Source organism: Oncorhynchus tshawytscha, linkage group LG10 (genome assembly GCF_018296145.1).
Source record: "Oncorhynchus tshawytscha isolate Ot180627B linkage group LG10, Otsh_v2.0, whole genome shotgun sequence".
NCBI classification, from domain to species: domain Eukaryota; kingdom Metazoa; phylum Chordata; class Actinopteri; order Salmoniformes; family Salmonidae; genus Oncorhynchus; species Oncorhynchus tshawytscha.
In genome coordinates this window covers 18,356,121-18,373,509 of record NC_056438.1, presented here as the reverse complement: position 1 = coordinate 18,373,509, position 17,389 = coordinate 18,356,121, and the positions used below count along the sequence as shown (strand labels likewise).

At 45.6% G+C, this 17,389-nt stretch overlaps 1 protein-coding gene across 4 annotated transcripts in view; it reads left to right on the top strand.

The window, feature by feature from the left end:
• The window catches only part of svep1 (sushi, von Willebrand factor type A, EGF and pentraxin domain containing 1), a 154,049-nt gene that overhangs the window by 135,008 nt on the left and 1,652 nt on the right, over positions 1 to 17,389 (top strand). For 3 of the 4 annotated variants that reach the window (XM_042328265.1, XM_042328267.1, XM_042328268.1), the window contains 4 exons: positions 4,182 to 4,352; positions 4,827 to 4,922; positions 9,155 to 9,250; positions 11,468 to 11,561. In XM_042328265.1, coding sequence (XP_042184199.1) covers positions 4,182 to 4,352; positions 4,827 to 4,922; positions 9,155 to 9,250; positions 11,468 to 11,561 — 457 coding nt within the window. The remainder of the gene's footprint in view (positions 1 to 4,181; positions 4,353 to 4,826; positions 4,923 to 9,154; positions 9,251 to 11,467; positions 11,562 to 17,389) is intronic. The other variant, XM_042328266.1, reaches the window with a different exon arrangement.

Below are 17,389 nucleotides of genomic sequence, written 5' to 3'. Positions count from 1 at the left end.
TGCACGTGTCCAGGTTTACCGTTATATAATTATTAAGAGATTAAGGGACAAAGAGCTAATATCTTTCAGCCAGTGTCCTAGCATTACATGGCGAAGTTAACCTTAGCTCAGAGATGCACAGTTAGAGATTGAGCATATATGCTATGTATATTGTGAATAACATTTACCATTACACATTTCACCAAATAATAATTCAAGGAATATTAGTCAGAAATGTGAAGACTACGGTTCCTATCCGTTTAAAAGTAATCAGTTACGCAATAAGAATACAATTAACTAATGGTACACAGCAGAAATCTTCACGATAAAAAGAATACAACACATGAGGAGTCTTAACAGCAAAGACAGATTCACAACTATGACATACAAACGTACATCAGGAGATTGGTTTACCAATGACTCCATGATCAACATTTAAAACCAGCTTTCATTCTTCCAGTAGCGGCAACTACTGTCTCTCCTCTGTCTCTGTCTCTGTCTACTCTGTCTCTGAATACTCTGCTGTCTCTGTCTCTGTCTCTATGCATACTGTCTCTACTATGTCATCTATGTCTACTATCTCTGTCTCTGTGTCTCTCCTCTGTCTATGTCTCTCCTCTGTCTACTGTCTCATACTATGTCTCTACTATGCTGTCTCTGTCTCTACTATCTCTGTCTCTGTCTCTGTCTCTGTCTCTGTCTCTGTCTCTGTCTCTGTCTCTGTCTCTGTCTCTGTCTCTGTCTCTGTCTCTGTCTCTGTCTCTGTCTCTGTCTCTCCTCTGTCTCTGTCTCTGTCTCTCTGTCTCTGTCTCTGTCTACTCTGTCTCTGTCTCTGTACTATGTCTACCTCTGTCTCTGTCTCTCCTCTGTCTCTGTCTCTCCTCTGTCTCTGTCTCTTCTGTCTCTGCCTCTGTCTCTGTCTCAAAGTCTCTGTCTCTCTATCTGTCTCTGTCCTGTCTCGTCCTAGCATTCTGTCTCTGTCTCTGTCTCTGTCTAACCTCTGTCTCTGTCTGTCTCTGTCTCTGTCTCTCCTCTGTCTCTGTCATATATGTCTCTGTCTCTCCTCTGTCTAACTCTTTACCTCTGTCTCTTTCATCTCTGTCTCTGTTCAAGTCTCTGTCTATTAGTCTCTGAAATGTCCTCTGTCTCTGTCTCTCTATCTGTCTCTGTAATCAGTGTCTCTGTCTCTCTGTCTCTGTCTCTGTCTTAACTGTGATGTGTACAGAAATCTCTCCTCTGTCTCTGTCTCTCCTCTGTCTCTGTCTCTCCTCTGTCTCTGTCTCTGTCTCTCCTCTGTCTCTGTCTCATCTCTGTCTCTGTCTCTGTCTCTCCTCTGTCTCTGTCTTCCTCTGTCTCTGTCTCCTCTGTCTCTTTAAAACTCTGTCTCTGTCTCTTCTTCTCTGTCTCTCTGTCTCTGTCTCTGTCTCTGTCTCTCCTCTGTCTCTGTCTCTCCTCTGTCTCTGTCTCTCCTCTGTCTCTGTCTCTCCTCTGTCTCTGTCTCTCCTCTGTCTCTGCCTCTGTCTCTGTCTCTCCTGTCTCTGTCTCTGTCTCTCCTCTGTCTCTGTCTCTGTCTCTGTCTCTCTTCTGTCTCTGTCTCTGTCTCTCTGTCTCTCCTCTGTCTCTGTCTCTGTCTCTGTCTCTCCTCTGTCTCTGTCTCTGTCTCTGTCTCTGTCTCTGTCTCTGTCTCTGTCTCTGTCTCTCCTCTGTCTCTGTCTCTCCTCTGTCTCTGTCTCTCCTCTGTCTCTGTCTCTCCTCTGTCTCTGTCTCTGTCTCTCCTCTGTCTCTGTCTCATCTCTGTCTCTGTCTCTCCTCTGTCTCTGTCTCTGTCTCTGTCTCTGTCTCTCCTCTGTCTCTGTCTCTCCTCTGTCTCTGTCTCTGTCTCTCCTCTGTCTCTGTCTCTGTCTCTCCTCTGTCTCTGTCTCTCTCTGTCTCTGTCTCTCCTCTGTCTCTGTCTCTCCTCTGTCTCTGTCTCTGTCTCTCTCTGTCTCTGTCTCTCCTCTGTCTCTGTCTCTCCTCTGTCTCTGTCTCTGTCTCTCCTCTGTCTCTGTTTCATCTCTGTCTGTCTCTCCTCTGTCTCTGTCTCTGTCTCTCCTCTGTCTCTGTCTCTCCTGTCTCTCCCAGGATGTCCTATCTTCTAATTAACATCACTTTGCGTGGCCCAAAACATTAAAACAAAGGCATACAGCTTCACACACAATCTCTATTCTAATCGCCACACCTCAACAACACTGTATGATAAAAGCTGACCCCCGTGTCGCTCCTCTTTGAACTATTCGCAGTCTGACGAACAGAATAACATTTTATCTGTAACAATAAATCCATAGCACTTACAGTACAATAAAACATATACAAATTCATAGCTCCTTATGAACTATTGAAACAATCCAAACATGACAATTTAATTCATACAGTAACATTCATTTAGTCGATTCAAGTTTCATCAGTCAGATAGTCCCTGATAAGGTGTGTTTGACCTCTGCGGTAGCCCACAGATGGTCTGCCTTCCAAACAATATCATAAATGGTGATTGAGTCATCACGCTGTGCTCCCACGCTAGTCAGTCGCCTTCTCTCATTCTTCCAAGAAACAAGGAGGCATCTGTGCAGTGGGTAACGTGATATGCTGGTCTTTCTGTGATTTTTTGGGATCATGATAGTGTCAAGTCCACAGTTTTTTTTCTCTCTTTTTACTATACAGAAGTGAATCAACTTGTAACATAACAATATTATAATTGCAGAAACTCAACATGTACATTGATATAGGATCCACCCCTGCATGTTTTCTCCTTTTCTGTCTGCGTGACCTGCTTACTTACTGCACATTGACCATGGATCCTTACTATCGTCTTCTGTAGTTTTCCATCACTTCCTCTCCTCTTCTCTCCTCTCTCTGTCTCTGTCTCTCCTCTGTCTCTGTCTCTCCTCTGTCTCTGTCTCTGCTCTGTCTCTGTCTCGTCTCTGTCTCGTCTCTCTCTGTCTCTCCTCTGTCTCTATCTCTCCTCTGTCTCTGTCTCTCCTCTGTCTCTGTTTCTCTCTGTCTCTGTCTCTGTCTCTGTCTCTCCTCTGTCTCTGTCTCTCCTCTGTCTCTGTCTCTCCTCTGTCTCTGTCTCTCCTCTGTCTCTGTCTCTCCTCTGTCTCTCCTCTGTCTCTGTCTCTCCTCTCTGTCTCTGTCTCTCTCTCTCTGTCTCTCCTCTGTCTCTGTCTCTGTCTCTCTGTCTCTGTCTCTACTCTGTCTCTGTCTGTCTCTCCTGTCTCTGTCTCTCCTCTGTCTCTGTCTCTCCTGTCTGTCTCTGTCTCTGTCTCTCCTCTCTGTCTCTGTCTCTCCTCTCTCTGTCTCTCCTCTGTCTCTGTCTCTCCTCTGTCTCTGTCTCTCTGTCTCTCTCTGTCTCATCTCTGTCTCTGTCTCTGTCTCTGTCTCTCCTCTCTCTGTCTCTCCTCTGTCTCTGTCTCTCCTCTGTCTCTGTCTCTCTGTCTCATCTCTGTCTCTACTCTGTCTCTGTCTCTCCTCTGTCTCTGTCTCTGTCTCCTGTCTCCTGTCTCTGTCTCTCCTCTGTCTCTGTCTCTGTGGGCAGCTTGTGTTACACTTGATGAATGGGCTCCATTAAGCAGATCTATTGTGGTGGGCATGTTTGTGACTAATTCTGGGTTTACAGCTGCTATGGAAACCATTTGCAAGGTGTTTACACTGTGTTTTCATTCTCCCTAACTTGCTTGATTCTGTTGTTGTACTGTTGGTATACAGTACCTTGTTGTTTTTTTGTATGGTGTGTAGAGGTAGATATATTTGCATGTCTGTCTGGCTCTAGCTTGTCCAACACTTTGATGTATTCTCATTGGTTGGATTGGCTTTCTAGGCCTTACAAGGAAAATGAACACACACTCTGTTGAGTCACACTCTTCGACATGTCGACACGTCTCTGCATGGCATTACTTTGAAGACTTGACACAGCTGCAATGCCTACTTTGTACGAGAACCCATTCAATGTGTTATTTACTGATACTGATTTGATTTGAGATGATATTATCCAAACATGACTTCTCTGGCAACACCTCCCATCATCCCTAGGGGGAAAGTTATTCTATTCATGTTTTTTTGTTGAAAAGCAGAGACCGACTTCTTACACGTGTGATAACATGTACATAACATAGGTCTCTAAATGAGTTGGAAGTAACCAGAGGGGCTGTCCGTCCGTTTTGGCACAGGGGTGTCCTGCGGCCCCCCTCTCCACGTGGCCAACGGGGTGGTGCGGGGGGCAGTGTTCCAGTTCGGGGACGTGGCCGTGTACTCGTGTTTCGGAGGGTATGCCGTAGAGGGCCACGGCAGGAGTATGTGTCTGGAAAACAGGACCTGGACCCCCCCTCCCGTCTGCAGAGGTAGAGAGACTGCACCCCTACTGCGACCTAAAAGGAGGGCATCCTGTCTACTCCTGACACCTTGCGTGCCTTCCCCTCCGCTTCACCAGTCCCTTGTGCTGTACACATTCCCTACTCTGCCCGTACACACTTCCCACTTTACTTGTACATACTATACAGATCCTAGGGTTGCCTAGGGATGCCTGTCTCTATGGCACCGTCTGTTGGGTGGCTCTGTGGTTTGAACCATTTCTATAAAGAAATGCAGTTTTTTCGAATGCTGTCTTTATCCCAGTGCATGAAGTTGCATGGTCAAGGCCAATCACGGCACGCCTACCAGTATCATTATCTCTTTTCTATTTAAACAGTACTAGCTATCTTAACTGAATGCTTTCTCTTCTATGGAGCCTCTCTACACGTCAGATGGGGACAGTTTGGAGGATGTCTCAGTACTTTGGCTTCAATCAGGTGTGTGTGTCTTCCTGTTCTCTCCAGCGGTATGTTGGCTGCAGTGCCTGAACGGAGGGGTGTGTCACAGACCCAACACCTGTTCCTGTCCTGAGGGGTGGATGGGTAGACTGTGTGAGGAACGTAAGTATTATCAATTACTCAATCAACCAATCACATTTATTTTGGATGGATGGGCAGACTTGAGGAGTGTGTGTGTGTGTGTGTGTGAGAGAGAGATTTTTTATCTTTATTTCACTTTTGTATATTATCTACTTCACTTGCTTTGGCAGTGTTAACACATGTTTCCCATGCCAATAAAGCCCCTTCAATTGAATTGAAATGAATTGAGATCTCAGTCCCTCCTCTCATCACAAATAAAGAGTCAGTCAGCGAAAGTGGATCCACACTGCAGCCAGGAACAGACACACACTGTTTCACTGACTGTGGAGGAATGTACTCAGCCAGCTTTACACAGCCAGAGTAGAGTATTATGGACTCACATTAGATCGTCTAAAATCACAGAGACACATAAGGAAAATATTTCCCCATCTGTCTGAAAATGTTCAGACTTTTTGTGTACTCCGTCTTCAGGGTTGGGTAGATTACTTTCTAAATTACATCTATTGCAGGATAAATAAATCAAAGTTAAAGTTTATATAACTGTCCATATATGGATGTTACATTTTATTTTATGGGTTGGTTATGTAGGCTTCTTCTAACCTATCGCTCTCTAATACATATAATATTACGATAAAATTATATCTTTACATTAAAAACCAAAGTCTATCAGAATTCCAGTCATTCTAATAAATGTTATACCCCTTAATCTTCAAGAATAGGACTTGGAAATATGGAAGTATAGACTAGCCAAAATGTTTTACCTGAGCATAACCCCAAAACAAAGGACTTATTTGCCAGCCGTACTTTGTTGTTTATGATTTTGTTGTTATGGAGGACCGATTGGGCTCATTGATTCCAGTTGAAAAATAAATGCTGCGCTCACTGAATGGCATGCTTTCAGCACAACTGAAAAATGTATGTCCTCTACTGCATTTGCTATAGGCCTATTGTTTACCTTTTTGTTGGTGACACTTTGATATCTTGATAATATGCAGCTGTCTAAAGGGAAAATCCACAGATGAAACAATAGCAAAATGCCACCCCGCCTCTGTTTTGGTAAAAAGCTGAGGGATGGGCCTGGAGAAATGTAACCACTCTCAGATTAATAGACAGAGCTACGGATGCAAGGACTGACCATCTATGACATAAAAAGGATTGTTTTAACCATGTTATGAGGCCAAACAATGTTTGTTTACATTTACAATGTTTACAAACATAGGAGAAAAACAAGTTTATATTTTGGGTTCTCATGGAGTGTGACAGTTGAACTAAGCTCATGAGGCATTTATAAGTTATATTCTTCAAGTATCAATGTATATATATAATATATATATATATATAAGTCCAAAAATGGATGTAGCAACTACAGATTGCCCCTTTAAAAGTTTGTGAGTTTGAGCATGTGTCCATTAGGCATATGGATTTATTTTATCAGCATGAATTAGACTGAGCAATAAAAGCCTCACTTTTATTCTGTAGGCTGGGATCTGCACTATGCAGCTGTTTCAAGAACGCATTTTCACTGGCTGTCCACTGGTTTCAGAAACAATGATTGATCGGCACCTTAAACTTCTTGAATTCAACCATTATTGGGTTCAAATACACATTTAAATGTGTGAACAACCATCCACATCAAACACAATCCTTAAGGCACAAATAGCTAAATAAGAGAGCAGCAGTGTGATTCACATTAATGTGCCATGTAGGTATCAATAATAAGTGATATCTGTATCATCGTAGACGACACCACTGATGTCATCCTTACCTACAAGCGGTTATTCAAGTTGGATAATCTTTGGATGCCGACAGCAGTCACACCATTGGAACACATAGCTTGGACTGTAGTCTACAAAAGCCTATTCCTGCTCTTTTCCCGCGATCCATCTAACACATTTGCGGTGTCATCATAGTGGTCTCTGACTTGTGGTCAGAATCGCTCAGGTGGAACAAACTTAAAATTACCCCTTTTTTCAATGTTTGATTTCAATGTCATTGAGAAAACAGAAGTGCCAAAGATGTTTTTGATTACAATATTTTTGCTGGTAACATAACGGATTTCAGATACCTTTTTTTGTAGTCCCTTACATGTAACGGATTACATGTAGTCTGTTACTCCCCAACCCTGTCTGTCTTCCCCAGTGAGAGAGGTTGAGCCTGAAACCCTATTCACACAGTAGAGAGGTTGAGCCTGAAACCCTATTCACACAGTAGAGAGGTTGAGCCTGAAACCCTATTCACACAGTAGAGAGGTTGAGCCCGAAACCCTAGCCAGTAGAGAGGTTGAGCCTGAAACCCTATTCACACAGTAGAGAGGTTGAGCCTGAAACCCTATTCACACAGTAGAGAGGTTGAGCTTGAAACCCTATTCACACAGTAGAGAGGTTGAGCCTGAAACCCTATTCACACAGTAGAGAGGTTGAGCCCGAAACCCTATTCACACAGTAGAGAGAGGTTGAGCCTGAAACCCTATTCACACAGTAGAGAGAGGTTGAGCCTGAAACCCTATTCACACAGTAGAGAGGTTGAGCCTGAAACCCTATTCACACAGTAGAGAGAGGTTGAGTTTGATACAGTGCATTCGGAAAGTATTCAGACCACTTGACATGTTCCACATTTTGTGACGTTACAGCCTTATTCAAAAATGGATTTTTAAAAAACGTTCTCAATCTACAAATAATATCCCATAATGCCAAAGAAAAAAACTTCAACATCACATGTATATAAGTATTCAGACCCTTTACTCAGTACTTTGTTGAAGCACCTTTGGCAGCAATTACAGCCTTGAGTCTTCTTGGCTATGACACTACAAGCTTGGCACACCTGTATTTGGAGAGTTTCTCCCATTCTTCTATACAGATTCTCTCAAGCTCTGTCAGGTTGGATGGGGAGCGTCGCTGCACAGCTATTTTCAGGTCTCTACAAAGATGTTAGATCGGGTTCACGTCCGGGCTCTGGCTGGGCCACTCAAGGACATTCAGAGACTTGTCCCGAAGCCACTCCTGTGTTGTCTTGGCTGTGTGCTTATGGTTGTTGTCCTGTTCTAGGTGAACCTTCACTCCAGTCTAAGGTCCTGAGTGCTCTCAAGCAGGTTTTCATCTCTCTGTACTTTACTCTGTTCATCTTTCCCTCGATCCTAACTAGTCTCCCAGTCCTTACCGCTGAATAACATCCCCACAGCATGATGCCACCTTTGTTTCATCAGACCAGAGAATCTTGTTTCTCATGGTCTGACAGTCCTTTGGCAAACTCCAAGAGGGCTGTCATGTGTATTTTACTGAGGAGTGGCTTCCATCTGGCCACTCTACCATAAAGGCCTGGTCGGTGGAGTGCTGCAGAGATGGTTGTCCTTCTGGAAGGTTCTCCCATCTCCACATAGGAACTCTAGAGCTCTATCAGAGTGGCCATCAGGTTCCTGGTCACCTCCCTGACCAAGGCCCTTCTCCCCCGATTGCTCGGTTTGGCCGGGCGGCCAGCTTTAGGAGTCTTGATGGTTCCAAACTTCTTCCATGTAAGAATGATGGAGGCCACTGTGTTCTTGGGAACCTTCAATGCTGCTGACATTTTTTGGTATCTTTTCCCCAGATCTGTGCCTCGACACAATCCTGTTTCGGAGCTCTACGGACAATTATTTTGACCTCATGGCTTGGTTTTTGCTCTGACATGCACTGTCAACTGTGGGACCTTATATAGATGGGTGTGTGCCTTTCCGAATCATGTTCAATCAATTGAATTTACCACAGGTGGACTCCAATCAAGTTATAGAAACATCTCAAGGATGATCAAACATGCACCTGAACTCAATTTCGAGTCTCATAGCAAAGGGTCTGAATAGTTATATAAATAAGGCATTTATTTTTTATACATTTGCAAAAATGTCTACTAAACCTGTTTTCGCCATGTCATAATGGGGTATTGTGTGTAGATTGACGAGGAAAGGTTTTTATGTAATCCATTTTAGAATAAGGCTGTAACGTAACAAAATGTGGAAAAAGGGAAGAGGTCTAAATTCTTTCCGAATGCACTGTACACAGCAGAGTAGTACACTACATAGAGAATTAGGGTGCCATGTTGGACGTAGCCAGAGAGAAAGCTACTCTTTGACCACCGCTTCCTACCCACAACACACACAGCTTGCCTGTGTTGAATGACCCCAGAGGTTTAGTCCGTGTGGTGAAACACATAATTGTTGATGACTCATCATGTGGTGATGGCTTCCAGTTTATGTTTGTGTCTCTCCTCCAATCAAATCACAGCTATCTGCATCCTGCCGTGTCTGAACGGCGGGCGGTGCGCGGCACCCTACCAGTGCGAGTGTCCCACGGGCTGGACAGGGACGCGCTGTCACAGTGGTAAGTATGTGAGAGTATGTCACAGCGGTGGGTGTGTATGTGTTGTCTTAATTTTGTCGGTGAGGAGTGTGTGTGTGTTTGTTTGTTTCACAGTGGTGAGTGAGTGTGTGTGTGGTTCAGTGAGTGTGTGTGAGGAGCTCATTGATGTGAGACACAGATGTATCCCTAATGTATTACCTCCTGAGTGGGTTTCCACTTTGTGACTACAATCTAAGCATACTTAACTACAGTAGGGGCCTTAGCTTGTGTGGAATGTTGAATAGCACTTTTGTAAGGAACATATTATCGTGTGGCTTCTAGGGAGATGGGAGATGGGGACGTCACCAGGTTGTCACTGATGAAAGCAGTGGAGCAAAAAGCATTAAACAAAGCTTTTGAAAAAGGATTTTAAAAATGAAGCTGCAGATATTTTAGGAAGTTATCTTACTGTGAGCTGTCCCAAAACTACTTCAGTTACCAGATAACTTTGAGTTTTCTTAAAACACTTTTTCTTAAAAGAAGTAATAGGAGTTTTTTCCCCCCACACCTCATAGTTAGGATGTAGCTGCTTAGAATGAATACAGTATTGTGTTCTAGACTGGTGATGATTTGTCAGACTACAGAGCATTGAAGCTGTAAAACTGAGAATAACAACAACATCAGAAGATATTGCAGCCCGTTACTCCCACTGACCTTAGTCAATAGCGCCTGATAAATTATAGGGCAACAATGTTATTGAGAGCAGTAGCAACATATTTGCAGTTCTCCATGCTAACGTTATATTTCAGAAAAACACTGCAGTAGAAAGGATTATCTACGCATAACGAGCAGCTCATTTTAAAGACCCAAGATGCTACACCACAGAACAATCTGAAAATCGTCTCTCGGCAAGTCCAGCCCACTCATTATCTCAGCCAATCATGGCTAGTGGGAAGGTTCTTGTCTTTCTCTTTGGCTAAACCAAATAGGCTCATAATTTAACAAGTTTATTGGTATTTACAGATGGCATAAACGTTTGGTATTAAGTCACATGAAAGTTCACATGTTCCAGAAGGCATTTCTGACAAAAAACGCATTTTGAAAAAATCTGCCTAGTTTCCTGAATCGAGTCACATATGGACAGGAGTGCAGGAGGAATTTTTTAAGTGACATCAGGGAGAGAATGAATGATCCGAGGTACTTATCCATCCATTCCTGTGTCAGCGTGCGTCATACTGTAGACTACTGTTGCCGTAGTAATGCACGTCTGTGACAACCGAGCGCTTGCAGTGACAGGCAAGTCCAAAGTCCAAAGCAATCACTACTATCATCGTAGAAGCATGGACTGAAACATGACCCTTTCCTATAGACAGACTACCTCTTGGATTGTTAGGCATACTGTTCAATTCAATTCCATACAACTTTATTAATCCCCGAAGGGCAGTTAGAAGGGCCTCGTCAGTGCGTGGCGACAACATGATGTCTACTGTACAGTATGCCAGTGTGCTTTTGTTCTCTCAGACATGATGACATCATTTGTTGACTCAGTAATACTGAAACAAAGCCACTACCTTTCTTCTCTTTTTCTGTTCAATCATTTTTAATTTTTCTGTTCAATCATGTCCTGTTTGAAGTAAATGTTTGTCTGCATTTCAGGAGAATATGGGTGTGGAAAACACCGCTTTGATAGTGTTTCCCTAGAAAAAGGGTGAGACCAAGTTATTCTGCCCAGAGGGAAGACCACATTGCCAGTTCGCCTGAGTAACCAAGGGTTCTACCAGGAAACATCTGTTATTATGAGGAAGTCCTGTAGATGAGATTCTGACCCTTACTGAAAGTGTGGGTGTGTGTCCACACCTTCTCCCTGTTACTCATTTAGTCAAAGGCAGGGGCGCAACTTTCATGTTCTGAAATTGCATTTTTGTCCCCACCCAGTTTTATAATTGGAAAGTGATACAAAACGAGGCAACAGTGTGCTTTAGGACCATGCAGACGCCTCCGAGCAGTCGGGTAGGCTGTCTGGAGTAAAAATATAATTATGTCCCAACCACTTCTAAAACCAAAGTTGCTCTCCTGGTCAAAGGCAATAACTGCCTCAGCCTTAGGATAGTTATTGGTCAGGTGGATGCAAAGCTGATAGAGTGTGTGTGTGTATATATATATGTGTTGAATGGTTTACGGTTTTATTGACAGTGTGTGTATATATATATATATGTGTTGAATGGCTTACGGTTTTATTGACAGTGTGTGTTTTCACAGCGGTGTGCTCATCGTCCTGTCTGAACGGTGGGAGGTGCATCAGGCCTAACAGGTGTCACTGCAGTCTAGGGTGGAGCGGGCACGACTGCTCTAGGTGACAAACCACACACACACACACACACACACACAGACACACAGACACACAGACACATACACACTACCAGAACAACCAGTACTACCAGACCACCAGGTACTACCAGACCACTCTGTACTACCAGACCACCAGGTACTACCAGACCACCAGGTACTACCAGACCACCGGGTACTAACAGACCACCAGGTACTACCAGGCCACTCTGTACTACCAGACCACTCTGTACTACCCGACCACTCTGTACTACCCGACCACTCTGTACTACCAGACCACTCTGTACTACCAGACCACTCTGTACTACCAGACCACTCTGTACTACCAGACCACTCTGTACTACCAGACCACTCTGTACTACCAGACCACCAGGTACTACCAGACCACTCTGTACTACCAGACCACTCTGTACTATCAGACCATAAGGTACTACCAGATCACTCTTTACTACCAGACCACCAGGTACTACCAGACCACTCTGTACTACCAGACCACTCTGTACTACCAGACCACCAGGTACTACCAGACCACCAGGTACTACCAGACCACCAGGAACTACCAGACCACTCTGTACTACCAGACCACTCTGTACTACCAGACCACTCTGTACTACCAGACCACTCTGTACTACCAGACGACCAGGTACTACCAGACCACTATGTACGACCAGACCACCAGGTACTACCAGACCACTCTGTACTACCAGACCACTCTGTACTACCAGACCACTCTGTACTACCAGACCACTCTGTACTACCAGACCACTCTGTACTACCAGACCACCAGGTACTACCAGACCACTCTGTACTACCAGACCACCAGGTACTACCAGACCACTCTGTACTACCAGACCACTCTGTACTACCAGACCACCAGGTACTAGCAGACCACTCTGTACTAGCAGACCACTCTGTACTAGCAGACCACTCTGTACTACCAGACCACTCTGTACTACCAGACTGCCAGGTACTACCAGACTGCCAGGTACTACCAGACTGCCACGTACTACCAGACCACTCTGTACTACCAGACCACTCTGTACTACCAGACCACCAGGTACTACCAGACCACTCTGTACTACCAGACCACCAGGTACTACCAGACCACCAGGTACTACCAGACCACTCTGTACTACCAGACCACTCTGTACTACCAGACCACCAGGTACTACCAGACCACCAGGTACTACAGGACCACCAGGTACTACCAGACCACTCTGTACTACCAGACCACTCTGTACTACCAGACCACTCTGTACTACCAGACCACTCTGTACTACCAGACCACCAGGTACTACCAGACCACTCTACTAGCAGACCACTCTGTACTAGCAGACCACTCTGTACTACCAGACCACTCTGTACTACCAGACCACCAGGTACTACCAGACCACTCTGTACTAGCAGACCACTCTGTACGACCAGACCACTCTGTACTACCAGACCACTCTGTACTACCAGACCACTCTGTACTACCAGAACACTCTGTACTACCAGACCACTCTGTACTAGCAGACCACTCTGTACTACCAGACCACCAGGTACTACCAGACCGCCAGGTACTACCAGACCACCAGGTACTACCAGACCACTCTGTACTACCAGACCACTCTGTACTATCAGACCATAAGGTACTACCAGATCACTCTTTACTACCAGACCACCAGGTACTACCACACCACTCTGTACTACCAGACCACTCTGTACTACCAGACCACTCTGTACTACCAGACCACTCTGTACTACCAGACCACCAGGAACTACCAGACCACTCTGTACTACCAGACCACTCTGTACTACCAGACCACTCTGTACTACCAGACCACTCTGTACTACCAGACGACCAGGTACTACCAGACCACTCTGTACTACCAGACCACTCTGTACTACCAGACCACCAGGTACTACCAGACCACTCTGTACTAGCAGACCACTCTGTACTACCAGACCACCAGGTACTACCAGACCACTCTGTACTACCAGACCATTCTGTACTACCAGACCACCAGGTACTACCAGACCACTCTGTACTACCAGACCACTATGTACGACCAGACCACCAGGTACTACCAGACCACTCTGTACTACCAGACCACTCTGTACTACCAGACCACTCTGTACTACCAGACCACTCTGTACTACCAGACCACTCTGTACTACCAGACCACCAGGTACTACCAGACCACTCTGTACTACCAGACCACCAGGTACTACCAGACCACTCTGTACTACCAGACCACTCTGTACTACCAGACCACTCTGTACTACCAGACCACCAGGTACTAGCAGACCACTCTGTACTAGCAGACCACTCTGTACTAGCAGACCACTCTGTACTACCAGACCACTCTGTACTACCAGACCACCAGGTACTACCAGACCACTCTGTACTACCAGACCACTCTGTACTACCAGACCACTCTGTACTACCAGACTGCCAGGTACTACCAGACTGCCAGGTACTACCAGACTGCCAGGTACTACCAGACCACTCTGTACTACCAGACCACTCTGTACTACCAGACCACCAGGTACTACCAGACCACTCTGTACTACCAGACCACTCTGTACTACCAGACCACCAGGTACTACCAGACCACCAGGTACTACCAGACCACTCTGTACTACCAGACCACTCTGTACTACCAGACCACCAGGTACTACCAGACCACCAGGTACTACAGGACCACCAGGTACTACCAGACCACTCTGTACTACCAGACCACTCTGTACTACCAGACCACTCTGTACTACCAGACCACCAGGTACTACCAGACCACTCTACTAGCAGACCACTCTGTACTAGCAGACCACTCTGTACTACCAGACCACTCTGTACTACCAGACCACCAGGTACTACCAGACCACTCTGTACTAGCAGACCACTCTGTACTAGCAGACCACTCTGTACTAGCAGACCACTCTGTACTACCAGACCACTCTGTACTACCAGACCACTCTGTACTACCAGACCACTCTGTACTACCAGACCACTCTGTACTAGCAGACCACTCTGTACTACCAGACCACCAGGTACTACCAGACCGCCAGGTACTACCAGACCACCAGGTACTACCAGACCACTCTGTACTACCAGACCACTCTGTACTACCAGACCACCAGGTACTACCAGACCACTCTGTACTACCAGACCACCAGGTACTACCAGACCACCAGGTACTACCAGACCACTCTGTACTACCAGACCACCAGGTACTACCAGACCACTCTGTACTACCAGACCACTCTGTACTACCAGACCACTCTGTACTACCAGACCACCAGGTACTACCAGACCACCAGGTACTACCAGACCACCAGGTACTACCAGACCACTCTGTACTACCAGACCACTCTGTACTACCAGACCACTCTGTACTACCAGACCACCAGGTACTACCAGACCACCAGGTACTACCAGACCACCAGGTACTACCAGACCACTCTGTACTACCAGACCACTCTGTACTACCAGACCACCAGGTACTACCAGACCACCAGGTACTACCAGACCACACTGTACTACCAGACCACCAGGTACTACCAGACCACCAGGTACTACCAGACCACTCTGTACTACCAGACCACCAGGTACTACCAGACCACTCTGTACTACCAGACCACTCTGTACTACCAGACCACTCTGTACTACCAGACCACTCTGTACTACCAGACCACTCTGTACTACCAGACCACTCTGTACTACCAGACCACCAGGTACTACCAGACCACTCTGTACTACCAGACCACTCTGTACTACCAGACCACTCTGTACTACCAGACCACCAGGTACTAACAGACCACCAGGTACTACCAGACCACTCTGTACTACCAGACCACCAGGTACTACCAGACCACCAGGTACTAACAGACCACCAGGTACTACCAGACCACTCTGTACTACCAGACCACTCTGTACTACCAGACCACTCTGTACTACCAGACCACCAGGTACTACCAGACCACCAGGTACTACCAGACCACTCTGTACTACCAGACCACTCTGTACTACCAGACCACTCTGTACTACCAGACCACCAGGTACTACCAGACCACTCTGTACTACCAGACCACCAGGTACTACCAGACCACTCTGTACTACCAGACCACCAGGTACTACCAGACCACTCTGTTCTACCAGACCACTCTGTACTACCAGACCACCAGGTACTAACAGACCACCAGGTACTAACAGACCACCAGGTACTACCAGACCACTCTGTACTACCAGACCACCAGGTACTACCAGACCACCAGGTACTACCAGACCACTCTGTACTACCAGACCACCTGGTACTACCAGACCACTCTGTACTACCAGACCACTCTGTACTACCAGACCACCAGGTACTACCAGACAACTCTGTACTACCAGACCACTCTGTACTACCAGTCCACTCTGTACTACCAGACCACCAGGTACTACCAGACCACTCTGTACTACCAGACAACTCTGTACTACCAGACCACTCTGTACTACCAGACCACTCTGTACTACCAGACCACTCTGTACTACCAGACCACCAGGTACTATCAGACCGCATAGTACTGCTTGATCACACACAGATCAAAATATGTCAGGAACATCTCTTGTCAGGAATGGCAAATCATAACATTAATAATGCTCATAAGGAAATCATTATCTCTCCTCTCTTCCCCTTATCCTGAATGAGGCCTATTTTGTGTCTGTGTCATCATTTGAAAGAAACCCTAGTACAGCAATACAAAGTGACCTACTATACAATCTCTCTGTAATGTGAGGCACACTCACCAGAACTAGGCACAAACAATATTTGAAATAATTGAAAATACTTTACCGGCAGTGCTTGATTGAGCATGCCTGGCATAATCAACCACTAGAATAGTCCCAAAACTGCAAACCCGCCCATGGCACTATTGGCAGGCTAGAGCAGACACTCAAAGTATGTTGTAAGTTTTCATGTAGTATTTGAACCCAGGTCTGTGTCTCAGCTCAGCTCTCCCTCTCTGTCTGTTGGAGTTGGGCCAAGGTATGGCTGGACAGAGAGGTTCAGTACTAACTGGGCACATACGGTGCATTCTGACATTATTCAGACCTCTTCCATTTTTTCACATTTTGATACTTTACAGCCTTATTCTAAAATGGATTAAATAAAATAAAAATCCTCATTATCAACCTATAATGACAATAACCTATAATGACGAAGCGGAAACAGGTTTTAAGATTTTTTTTAGCAAATTTCATACAAATAAAAAACAGAACCTTATTTACACAAGCATTCAGACCCTTTGCTATGAGACTCGGAATTGAGCTCAGGTGCATCCTGTTTCCATTGATCATCTTTGAGATGTTTTTACAACTAGATTGGAGTCCACCTGTGGTCAATTAAGTTGATTTGACATGATTTGGAAAGGCTCACACCTGCCTATATACAGTAAAGTCCCACAGTTGACAGTACATGTCAGAGCAAACACTAAGTCATGAGGTCGAAGGAATTGTCGGTAGAGCTCCGAGACAAAATTGTGTCGAGGCACCGATATAGGGAAGGGTAACAAAACATTTCTGCAGCATTGAAGGTTCCCAAGAACACAGTGGCCTCCATCATTCTTAAATGGAAGAAGTCTGGAATCACCAAGACTCTTCTTAGAGCTGTCCGCCCGGCCAAACTGAGCAATCGGTGGAGAAGAGCCTTGATCAGGGAGGTGACCAAGAACCCGATGGTCACTCTGAGAGCTCCAGAGTTCCTCTGTGCAAAAGGTGAGAACCTTCCAGAAGGACAACCATCTCTGCAGCACTCCACCAATCAGGCTTTCATGGTAGAGTGGGCACACGGAAGCCACTCCTGAGTAAAAGGC